The 12553-nt window shown below is 39.8% G+C and overlaps 1 protein-coding gene across 1 annotated transcript in view; it reads left to right on the top strand.

The window, feature by feature from the left end:
* The window catches only part of FGD3 (FYVE, RhoGEF and PH domain containing 3), a 111537-nt gene that overhangs the window by 90611 nt on the left and 8373 nt on the right, over positions 1-12553 (top strand). Inside the window, exons 15-17 of the mRNA XM_086470412.1 lie at positions 3902-3964; positions 10076-10198; positions 12190-12342. Coding sequence (XP_086326538.1) covers positions 3902-3964; positions 10076-10198; positions 12190-12342 — 339 coding nt within the window. The remainder of the gene's footprint in view (positions 1-3901; positions 3965-10075; positions 10199-12189; positions 12343-12553) is intronic.

Raw genomic sequence — 12553 nt, 5'->3', positions numbered from 1 at the left:
ACTTTAAAATAGTGTAGTCTTGTTCTTGATTTTTCTGTTAAATTACTGTTCAACCAGCTCCATTTCTCTGGCTCTCAAATGCACTTCATAGTTACTCACCAGTGCAGGTATGGAATAAATTACCCAGAGTAATTCAGTGCAAGTGACCTATCAGTCCTGTTTTCCAGACTAATGGCTTATTTAACATAACAGGAGTAATTCTTCAATGTTATGAGTGGTTGGCTGTCTGGAATGATGTTTGTGTGCTTGGGAGGTTGTATTCATTACCTTTCACCATCTCCTCAGAGATGCGTTTTGAGTTTCTTTCTTTTTTCTTATTTTCTTATTATTTTAAAAAAAATTGAAGGGTTGAAAGGGAATGGATGTATTTTAAAAGATCTTAAAAATACTGTCTTATAGATAATAAATGTATTTCAGAAAGAATACTCTTCAATTATATTTGCAAAACAGTCCTGAAAGTTTCTCTACAGTTGTAATGTGTTACTCTATGCTGTGTTTGCTAGGAATTTTGTTTTGGAAGTATTCATGTGAGAATGGTAATCTCTCTTCATTTGACTTGAAAATGATGGTGAAAGCCACAGTCATTTGCTACAAGCTAAAGAGGAGAGGGCCTGGGAGAAGGAAATTCATAGGAGTTTCATGGGGAGCTGCCTGTGTGTTGATGATGTCAGTGGTCAAACATGGTGGATCTTGGAGCACAGGGAGGGAAGGTCCATCTGCAGAGTTTAAACTTTGGGATCTTTTTATCTTCCCTCTCCCCTGCCCTCCTAAACTTTTTTTTTTTTTGGTAGCTAAATGTTTTTGAAACCTGTCCTTTCTCTGATCTGATTCATTAACTCAATAATGCTGGGGTTTTATCTGACCAGTTTCTCAGGGGGCTCAGAAGAGGTGTTAGATATTCCTTTCATCACAGCGTTAGTCAAACTAACAGTGGAGCTGTTCACAAACCTCTGCAGTGGCTAGAGTCCTGTTGCTGGTAGCAGCCAGCCGTGAGCCATTTTTAGAATATGGCGTAGTTTACTGATCTTGATCAACTAAAAATACTCAGAAAAAATTCGAAAATAATCAATTCGTGCCTACATTTTTCAGTTAATTCATGGCTGCCTTCAGAACCAGGGTACTCTGATGGAAAAAAATCTTTTGCTAATAAGCACTTCTTTCTATCCAATTAAGACACAGTGACTGTTCAACTTCAATATTGTTATCTTGCTTTGTAATTGCCATTTTATTTTGCTTCTGTGTTAGTGGTGTAGCCACATGTTTATACCCCATTGGTTCATAAAAGTCAAGCAGAGCAGAGATCTGCTTTATCTCCTGGGTGTGATATTAATGCAGTATGCGATGCACCTTAATTTCTTTTATGCCAGAATGCTATCCTGCATTTTTAGGAGATTAGCTTATCTAGATAATCAGATTTGAAAACTGATGTCACAGCTAAGTGTGGCAGAAATTGCTGTCAGTTGAAAAGAGCTGAAGGTAATTCTGTAAGGAAAACTGGACAAATACTGAGATCGTTCTTAGTAGCAATACGCTACTGTAGGCAGCATCCACCGTACAGATCTGATCATCTTTATGGAATATTGGGCAGCGTGCATTAGAGGAAAAAATTATTATAATCTTCCTTTTTTTGCTCTCATGAGTCAAAAAATAGATATGCACTCGTGGATTCCAGGCTGGCTTTGTAACAGCTACTAGAAATTGGGCTCTGGTTCTAATAAGCCTGTAGAAAAATAGCCAAATTGCTTTTCTCCCGTCCTGGGCCATACATTTGATATGTTACAATGCTTATGATTAATTTCAGTTGCATGACCAGTGCATGCCTTTGCACGCAATTCTTACCATGCTTTTGTTTTCCCCGCTGACTTACATAAGCTCATACAAGCATTAAGGGTTGATCTTCAGCCTGTAATTTGCCTACAGAAGACTTGCAGTTTCTTGGAGGTGCAGAGATCTGACATTTGACCTGATTCTTAAGATTATGCCTGTGCAATAATCTGCGGCATTTAATAAACTCCCACCTGTCAGGAGGTGAATATTCAGAGTCCTTGCCATTCAGTCCCCTGCAGGGTGACTGTGGCAGTGGTCTTTTGAAGAAGTCTTTCCCAAAAGCTTTGGTGTCCCTTTGTGGCTTACTCCCTTCAGAAAGAGGACACTCCTTTGCCTGTTTTCCATTTTCATGTGCACCATTTCAGGGCTAGGTGAAGGGTTTCTTTAAAGCCATCTAAAAATGTTCCCAAGGAAAAGGACCTATTTTACCACTGCTTGATCTTAGAAGAGTTGGAGGCTCATGGTGTGGGGGAAAGACACGGTTTGTTGCATCATTAGAAGGCTGGCAAGGAAAAGGGCTGCAGGGAGCTGAGCTCTGGGGAATTAGCATTGCTAGATTTGAGACTTGGGAGTGCTTCTGTTAGTTAAATCATGATTTTTAGATCCTGTTAAATCATCATTGTTTCCCATCCCTATTTCTATTCCTCCCTGTAGCTCTGGGGTAGTTCTGACAAACATGTGAGTAACTATCTGTCTCCATACCAAATCTTATACACTTTGAGTGGTAATGGTAACATAAGGGGGAGAAGCCCTTTTGAAATCTTTACCAGGTTAACAGTAGAGGGTATTTGATTTTTAGCATGTTATTCCAAATAACGTTAAAAGGGCCTGGGGATCTGAACAGGCAACCAGAGAACTTTGCTTGTTTCCTTAAATTTGGTGGGGTTTTCTCGATCTCTCCTTCAGACGCCGTTTTCTCTCTGCATTTTTCATTTCCTTTCCCAAGTCCCATGTCACAGCACACAGATGTCCTTTTACTAGGCAGAGGGATCTAAATACCTGGGTTGATTAGGATTCCAGTGGAAAGAAACCCCTTTCCACAGGACCGGGGAATAGATGGTGTGAAGACCCTAGTGTTGCTGGGTTTTTGTAGCAGCAGAAATCGTTGGCTCGAATTGAATACATGATGCTTCCCTTTAATTACGTTGCATTCCCTGAGGAAGTGCTCTGGGGGTGGCCCAGCCCTAGTCCCAAGAATTTGCTCATTCACCACTTCTCAAGAGTCGATTGATTGTATTAGTATATAAATAGATACAACTAGGTATCAGAATGAATAGCTCTTCAATTTGGCTGCTAACTCAAAGCTACAGTTCAGGTTGTTTCTAATAACAGCGATTAAACCTTTTTGCTTTCAAATGGAATGAAGCTAGAGTGCAAAAATGCACTGGAGATTTAGATAACCTTGAAATATGAGATGTTGTCTAATTGGCAAAGGAAGAATGATCTATAGGAATAACAGGAGAATTTATCATAAAGACTCTAGTATTTTGAGAACTCCCTGTAAACTAGCAAACTCCCTGTAAATTAATGACAGATGAGATGGTTTTCCTTTTAGGGTGTAGCCTATGATTTTGGTGTACATAAGCTTGTTGTTTGCCCTCTATATGTATGGAATACATATATGTATTGAATACATATAGATGCCAGTTTGCATTTATTAAGAGATGTATTGCAATTAAGAAAAATGTAACTGAGTACTATTTGAATGGAGTAAATACTCCTCCTCAGAATCCACTGGCTACACAAAGCACTTGCTCGTTCAGCTTGCAGGGCTCGAACGAAGCGGTGTAATTCAAAATGCAGCCGTTCACTTTCTGCAGTGTTTATGGGGGATATGCACACACTGCAGCGAAAAGCAGGCTTGGCAATGCAGTGCCATCTGTAAAGTCACCCACTTCATAGTCAACCCAGTTTTTGAGGGTCACTGAGTGCATGTGCAATTAAAGTGTATTCACAAGCAAATAGTCAAGGGGCCAAAAGCAAATGATGCCATGTTTTCTTTTTTTCAACATTTAATGTATTTTAGGAAGAATATCCATGTTGAGACTGTTCTGTGTCACTCTCTTTCCCTCAGATGGCAAGCACCAGCTTGGTGGAATCGATGGCAGGAGCAGATGGTGGTGGTGCATTTGGAGGGGTAAGTAATTTGAACCTATTACTTTTGGTAGAGCAAGGCGGGGTGGAGGGTGTGGTTTATATTTCTTTTGTAGCAGGAAAAAAAAAATCAGAGGTACTTCAGTATATTGGTTTATATTCTGCTGATGCTGCAGCTGTGCTGTCCTTAACTTCGTAGCTAAGTTACACCCACAGCTTAAATTCTCCTGTTCCAGATACGTGCTCCAGATGTGTGAGAGCCTAGTTATGGGTAGCCTAGCTGGAGGGAAGTTGATTATTATGTTCGTAGCAGGGGGGGGCAGGGGAGGGTGTGGGGTGTGGGGGGTTTGTTTGTTTTTAAATTCTGATAGGGAGCTACACTGAATACCTGCGGGGAGGAGGGCAACGAGAGACAAGGAAACCTGGCTGGTTAATACTGTCATGTTGTGTAACCCAGGATTTCATCTCCAGAAATTTTGATTAACACTTCTTTCTTAGCGTGCTTTTCATGTTTCTGCCAATACAGAGGAGGAGATGATAGCACTTTCATACATCTCTGGCCTGTAAGTGATTGGCTGCTTCAAAAGCAAAATATACTTTTAAAGGTATTTTTCATTTTGCTCTGTTCAATGTCTCTGACTGCTCCTGAGTCAAACCAGAGGTTTTGAGTCCTTAATAAGGTCTAGTCTTTAGCATTCTTATCTCTCCCTCCTGAAATGTCTTCTGAGAATAACAGATTTTCAGAAAATGCTGTAAGGTCAGCTGAGTTTACTGAAAAAAGCCCCAACAAGAAGAAACAACAACAAACAAAAAACCCCTTATCTGCTGAGACATACTATAGGATATTCTGTATCAGTATGACCTTTTTAATAACAAAGGAGCCATGTACCAGGCTCTTCCAGACCTCTGGCCAAGCTGGTAAGCTACTGGTAGAGTTTACAGGGTATCAATGGAAAGCTGTTAAACAAGCCAGCAACCTGACCTATACAAACAAGAGCTTATTAAAAATAAGCATTTGTAATTAGTGTGCTCCTTGCTGTTTATTGTTTGTTCAAACTTCATATTTTCCCTAAGCAATTTTTTATTTATTTGTAGTCAGCCTTGCAATTAATGCCCCTGTTCCTTGAGTTATAGATGCTATAGTGAGCTAGTTGCTTAATGAAAAAGATGTTTTATATAGCATCTAAAACCAAACACTTAAAAATTTCTGTTGGTCTTAAGTTTCTTAGGGAAATGCAAATTTTAGCTCTAATTAAAAAAAAAAAAATTAGATCTTTTTAGCTGATTATACATAGTTGTGTCAGTGATTTGCATAGTATATCTTGGCACATTAAGTAATTTTTCTTAAGCTGTGTATTTAAAGAAAAATTTAGTTCCTGAGATAAAAATAAAAATGGACTTGATCAACACAAAGCTAAGAATATCCAAAATTGTGTAGTCCTGATCCTGGGATCTTGTTCTGCTGTATTGTAGCAACCGGATAACATCAGCATGAGCAACGAATTCAGATGTAACTTGCAGCTTTAGAAAATACTAATTTTTAATTATGACGTTCCTTTAGAAATATCTCAGTGAGTGCATGAGCAAGTATGTTCTATGCTTAACAGCTTCCACATGTAAACCACTTGGTGGTAGTGCTAGTCAGCAAACTAGTATCTCCTTCCTGTGCTGTTGAGTCCCCTGAAGAGACTGCTGGTGTTTTCTTCAGTGTTGCATGTTAGCGTAACCAGACTGAAAACCTGCTGCAGGAAGTACAATCTGCTTGCAGTACAGCATTGTGGTAACTGTTTGCTGCCCTGCAACTGCTAGCACAGTTTATGCTCAACCTTCTGCATGCGCAAAGAATGCACAAGCCAGTGGAAGATTGTCTTGCCTGAAACTTTGCATGTGTTATGTTGGCATATAGAGAAACACACTAAACAATTTTGCTGCATTACAAAGTACAAAATGTACTATATAATTTAAATTAGTTTCTCACATATATTCAGCATTTCCAGAAGCACCTGCTGATTTCTGCTCCATTGTGGGTGTCAGAGAATCATAGCATCAGAACAGTTTGGGTGGAAAGGGACCTTAAAGACCACCTAGTTCCACCCCTCTGCCATAGGCAGGGACACCTTCCACTGGACCAGGTTGCTCAAAGCCCCATCCGACCTGGCCTTGAGGGCAGCTGTATAAGCATAGTGAGAAAAAAAGATTTGAAACCCCATTTGTTGCTTGTGTATCTGCCCATGTAAGAATCTCATCAGACTGTGTATGTATTGCATGTACAGCATTGAGGCTTAATTTCTACCTGCTGGCCCCGACAGAATGAAATATATAGCAAGTAATAAATAACAGAGCAGTCTCCTGAGCCCATTGGTTTTCTTGCTGTTCCCACCAGCTCTTTGGTGTTTCTCCTCGACTTTTCAGAAGCAAATGGAGGCTCCAGTGGTTCACTAATGATGTGATGTCTGCTTTCCTAAGCAGGCCAGCCACAGGCCTTCACCTTGCAGTCACTTAGCTCTAGGTATGAGTTGTACCTCTTGCTGGCACATATGCTTTTCTTCCACCAAAATTTTAAAATTGGAGGAAGCTGTCAAGATTTAAAGAGTTAAATGCAGCTGTAGAGTGAAAACAAATTAGTGGTCAAAACAGTCCAGTCTGAATGAAGTTACTGTAGATCCTAGCTCTGGACAGATTTTATACAAGTGTCCTTTCCTGTCAGACTCACCAGCTTCAAAACAGAGCTGGGTAAACCAAGAAAGATGAGAAATATGACAATTATTATCGTGATGTTCAAGTTGAAGCTAGGGCAGCTTTGTATTAGCTTGCCTCTTAACATATATCAACAGTAAATAACATAGCTTGTGTAATAAAAAAAGGACACAGTTGCAAAGTGACTGTTAAATTTTATCTTTGATGAACTTTGAAATTTTACTTTGATGAATTACAATGCGTGTACCTGTTATCTACAAAAATTTCTCATGTTCAAATGGTGTATAGTTAAGGGAACGTGGCAAGGTCAACATCCTGAGCCATTGCTGGGTGGGATGGGGAACTGCCCATGCAGCAAAGTCTCATGGTTTTCACAGGAATGGAAAGCAAAGGGCTTCTTAATTCTTTCCCAGTGTCAGCAGTTAAATAACATAATGTTGAGTAAATCTTTCTTCTATAATTGCTTGTTGGAATTTGCCGAGTCATAAAGAAAATATATTTTCATTTTTATTATCTTTTCTGCAGCTGCAATAGCGATGTTTCAAACTCTTGTGTTCTCACTGTATTCTCATAATGTTGAGGAATATGAAACATTGCTTATGTTAAGCAAACACTTAAAGACCTCTTTATCAGGGCCTTTTTTGAGTAGTGAAGTTAGTATTAAATGCTTGTTCTATGCTACAGCACAAGTGAAAATATAATGGTCTAAAATAAAAGCTCATGTGTAACTGTCATACAAATCTTGCCCAATATAATACCCTTTCTGCTTTCTTTCTGTTGTCAAATATATGGGCCATGTATTTCTGAAAGTGAACAGTGTCCAGACTGTTTCACACTGAGGAGGAAGTCAAATACGAGATCCATTAGAGGAAGTATTCAACTTGAGTCTTATCTGTGTTACAGAAACATGCATGTGGGTGGTGATAGATATTCCTATTGAAGTACAAATCAGGTTAACCAGTTTCCACATGAAGCAGGCCATTCAATTCATGTTAGGGGAACTTCAGCATTTTTCCTATGCAGACACACGTAGGTATCGATTGCAAGCCAAGAACTGGTTTTGTTCAGCACTGATCAATATTATCTTCCAGTCACAGCTCACAAGGCTAAATGGTGCCTTCATTTATACTCTTACTCTTACAGGTAACACTAGTGAAATTGTTGTTAACGTAAGATTCAAAAGGCTTATTATGCTTATATGGAAATTTTAAGTATTAAGAGGAGAAAAAATAAGGTTGACTGGTGTGGAAATGCTCTGATCAAACTTAAGGGGAGTCCATCCCTAGCCAGTGGCAGGAAAATCAGTCTTCTAAAAAATTAAATAGCATTAGCATCAAAATCAGAGTAAGATATTGCTAACTTTAGCCAATATATATGATACAAATAAAAAAGTTACTCTGTAGATTGTGGCTGATCAGTAAAAAATTTTCAAATTGCCTTAATTACATGCCCAACTCGAAGGGGTCTGATAGAGTCTGAAAGGACCGTTTTTGCCAATGATTCATCTGAGGCATTGTTTGGTTGGTGTAATTCAGTGTTATACTGGTTACATCTGGTTCTTCACAAGAAGAGTGAAATACTGCACTCTGCTTATGTGTGGGGGAGGACTTGGATTTGCAGGCATTCTGTTTTGCTGAGCAGTTAATATGTACGTATATGGGGGTATAGTGATTTTCCTGAATGAACAAATCCGTATGACTCTGCTGCACCAAGCTGAATTGCAAAACATCCTATGTACTTGTATACGAGTTAGAAACATTGCTATGGCAGCTATAGAAAAGATCATAAAAATGAAAAGATCCACTCCAATTAGAAGTAACTAGTTGTGGTTTTGTTGTGTAATGCCATTACAAGCCAGGGTGGTTTTCAGTAGCTCTGCTGAAAGACAATGTGCTTTCCCAACCAGGGAATGGCAGGGCAGAGACTCAAGGAGGGTGAAAGATGGGAGAGTGGTGTCAGGTTATAAAATTTGATTTTTATTTTTTTTTAATTGGCCTGAAAATCAGTGTAAGTGACTTCTGCAGGTTAATCATAACTAGGTGAGACCTTAGGGCGAGTGGCAGGCTTTCGCTAGTGCTGGTGACACAGACCTGGTGATCCGTGGGCAGGGTCTGCTGATTGTAATTGCTGCTGCCTTTCCTCCCACCCCCACACACCCTCATCCTTGTGTTAAATAAAGTCTTTGAAGAAGGGGAAGTTTGTTGAGCCAATTGTTCTCTCTCAAGTGGACTTAAGCTGTAACTTAGAATGCACAAATGGTTTAAAGGGAAGAGGGTCTTGTCAACATGTCCAGAATCTGTGTAACCTACAATGGGCCTGATCTTCACCTGGTTGATTTTCAGAAAAAATGTAAAATACCTCTGCTCTTTTGATTTAGAGGAAACGTTTCTTCTCCCAGTAGATTGTTAAATGATTGTGTCAAGCAAATGAAGATGAAGAGAGTTATCAAACCTCTTCTCATGAAAGAGCTGTGCCAGAGGAACGTGATGCAGCCACGTTCTTCAGACTTGGATCTCCATGCTGCTTGGCTGGGATGGGGCCTAGGCTTACCTAGACTAGGAGGTGCTGTTCCCTTGCACATAGCCATCCTTACCAGGAAGGAGGAATAGTATTAATTTATTTAAGAAAGAAAACGAAACAGGGGGGTTACTTGAAGTTCTATGTGAAGCTGTATTTTTGTGAACTGCACGTTGTCATGTTAATGCTCTCCAGTTTATCAGAAAACTGTACAATTTGGTTTAATTATACTGAGTGACTTTATGTACCAGCTTAGGTGCTTAGCATAAGAGGCTAAACTTGCCTGGCTGTCTAGACAGCTGACAGAAAGTGTCTTCTGCCAAGAGCAGTTGATAGCAGGTCCCTGATATAGGTGTTCCTGTCTTCCTGGGAAGCTTTATGTCTCATCACAGGCTGGGAGGGAGCCTAAGGAAGCTCCTAAATTAAGCATATGAAGTTGGATGATACAAACATTCACTGCCAGCACCGTTCACTTCTTCAGTCAAGCCATTTTTCCCGAAACCTTCACATCTCCTCATCACAAACAGAAGCGTTTACAACGCACTCACAAAGTCAGCAACTTTTATCTTAACCAAGTTGTGTTGCCGCAGGGAGGAAGAGGCGAGTGCTGGAAGAAAAGCTCTTCTTGAGAAGCCCACATTGCCGGTTCCTCTTCCTTCTTGCCTGCAGATGGTGAGATGAGGTCGCTCAGTGGCAGTAAGGGCACAACTGGGCAGAGAAGGACTTGAGGAATTGGCTTTAGCAATCTGAGATCACGTAAAACCTTACCAGAAACACTGAGCCAGCCATCCAGCTACAGGCCATCAGCAGAGTTGATGTGAATTCTTTTCTAAAATGGTGTGAATCCCAAAGAGGATCTTTGTCAGCAGAACTGTATGAATTGTTTTGCAATCTTTTTCCTAAAAAAAAAAAAATCACATGATTGTACTTTTCATTTCAGAGTGATTCCTGTAGGAAATCTTCCAAATCCAAGCGTGACAAGGAGAAACAGGCTTGCAAGAGCTGCAGTGAAAGCTTTAACTCCATCACTAAAAGGCGGCACCACTGTAAGCAGTGTGGAGCAGTAAGTATCAGAATGCACAGAGCTTTTTAGTTTCTTCTGCAGAGGCCGTTGAAGAGAATGTTTTATTTTTTTCAGGGCAGGAAGTAAAAAATGGTCTAGATCATGGCAGGTCATTGACAGAGCATATCTTTCCACTTGCTTTACTCCCTCGAAATCAGGGGAAAAAAGATCAAAACTCTGGTGCAGTGGGCCTATTCTGTGCCATTTTAAAGGCAGATACAGTGCCTCAGTGGATAAAAAGAAATGTGGTGCCTTCCCTGGGGATGTGCGTGTATCTGGGAAGGGAGTTGTTCCCTATATTGTGTTTGCGGAACCAGAATGGCCTTCAGACAGCCTTACTTCACACAGCAGCTCTTGCTAGGATGAACAGCTGAACATACAATATTAAAGATGGATGGATTCTTCTTTCTCTAAAGCAGAGTTGTGAAGAATTGCTTGTGCTAAAGTGGTTTCCTCCTGCTTGAAAAGTAAAAAAAAACAGCAACAGTCCTGGAGATTTAAGGCCAGGTTACCGAAGGCACTTAGTCACCCTTCCCCAGTGCCATTCACTGACAGCTTAATTCTTAGGGTTTTTTGCTGAAAATCACAACCACAGCCGATATGAGATTAATTTCTGTAATATGACTTGAAACCTGCCTTCTGTGACTTGAATTTCTTGGTTCAGTGTTCCTAATGTAACTGGTACAGAATAATGTTATTTAAATACTGTTATTCATTTGAAGTGGAGATAAATTTTCAGCTGAAGAGAGACCTAAATCTGTGGTTAAGATCTTTGAAGAAACCTCAGTCTCAACAGTTGAAATAAAATTACTGTGGAGGAGACAATTTTGCACTGGGTTGAGATTTTCAGTCTTCCAGGTTTGTTTTTATTAATGATTGCTAAAATCATGATATACCTTTCTGAAGGTTTAAAATGTTCCATTGCAAAGCTCAGTATTAGTAGAGAAATGAAACAATAGATTTCCCTCATGGACAGAGAGATAAGAAGAATTACAATATTAATAATTTATTGTTAAGCAGTTGTTGGTTATGCAATGTTTTGTGATGTGGCAATAGCATTCAAATTAAAGGAGTTAATCCATCTCAAGGAAAGACTGTCATGTTTCTAAAAATACTAACTTGCTTTTGTTTATATAACTTGGCAGAATGGTTCACTTAACACTTACTGAATTAAGGCAGTTACCTTTGTATAGGAATGTCTTGCAGTGAAGCATAGAATAACATATGCTTGTACCTGAAGAGTGTTTGTGGTGTATTACTGTACAGTAAATTGGGAATGGGTGTCGAATTGGGCTGACTGCCCCTGCCTTACACCCCAGGGGGCAGTTTCTCTCCCTGGAGCAGCTGTGCAACAGGAAGTGGTCGAGTCAGGTTTGAAGTGTGAAAACAGGTTCCAGAGCTGCAGATCCGTCACTCCTCAAAAGCACTGGTTTCATGGGACTGATGTGTCATTGTGTCCTCTTGGCAGCTGAGGAAAGGAATCAAAAGTTGTTAATTTGGCATCAGACAAATAGCTTTTAATGGATAATATATTGGACTATGTTCTTAAAATGGCCAGTGGTTTTTGGATTCCTCAGTTCTATCAGGCTGAACTGCCTCATTGATGAGGAAATGTTAGCCACCTTTACTCTGAAAATCAGTCCTTCCTAGACCGTTTTATGATTGGCATTAAAAAACACTGATTGCTTTGTCAGCCTAAGCCCTTTTTGACTCGTAAAGGCTTATAAGAAAAGCAAACTTGCATCATGTTAATCATAAAGTAGTTCCCAAAAGGCTTATGTTTTCTTTCATTAGGTATATTTGTACACAGCATGGGATCACAAAAACATTAATTATTAATGGAGGTAAATAAAGTAAATATTATATTGGTCTCTCTATCTTATATTAGTTTTCTGGATTTTACTTTAGTAACAACCGTTCTGCGAGTCACTTTCTTTGGAGAGGGGTTATGTTTTAGTGATGGCTAATAAAGCACCATCTTTCTGATCCAGGTCATCTGTGCAAAATGCTCCGAGTTTAAACCACTTGCAGATAACAGCCGTCATAATCGCGTATGTAAAGAGTGTTTTCTACAGTTATCAGCAAGCCCATGCAGCCCTGGAGTGGAAGCAGTTGGAGAACAAAAGAAAAGACTAGCGGCAGAGGTACAGTATTTAGCTCTAGTTCTATTTCATCAGAACCAAACTATGTGGAAGAGCTAGACTGAGCAAGAAACATAAACTTGCCAGTGCAGATCCAGAGCTCCTCTAATAAATGCTTCCTCAAATAGTCGTCTTAGACCCTGCCCCGCTCTGCTTCCCAGTATATCATAGTTCTTTCCAGGCTGCTAAATGTACCCACACAGATAAAATTACA

The sequence above is a fragment of the Leptosomus discolor genome, chromosome 9, assembly GCF_034619465.1.
Source record: "Leptosomus discolor isolate bLepDis1 chromosome 9, bLepDis1.hap2, whole genome shotgun sequence".
NCBI classification, from domain to species: Eukaryota; Metazoa; Chordata; class Aves; order Leptosomiformes; family Leptosomidae; genus Leptosomus; species Leptosomus discolor.
The sequence above is the reverse complement of the archived record's forward strand: the minus strand, read 5'-3'. Positions and strand labels throughout refer to the sequence as shown.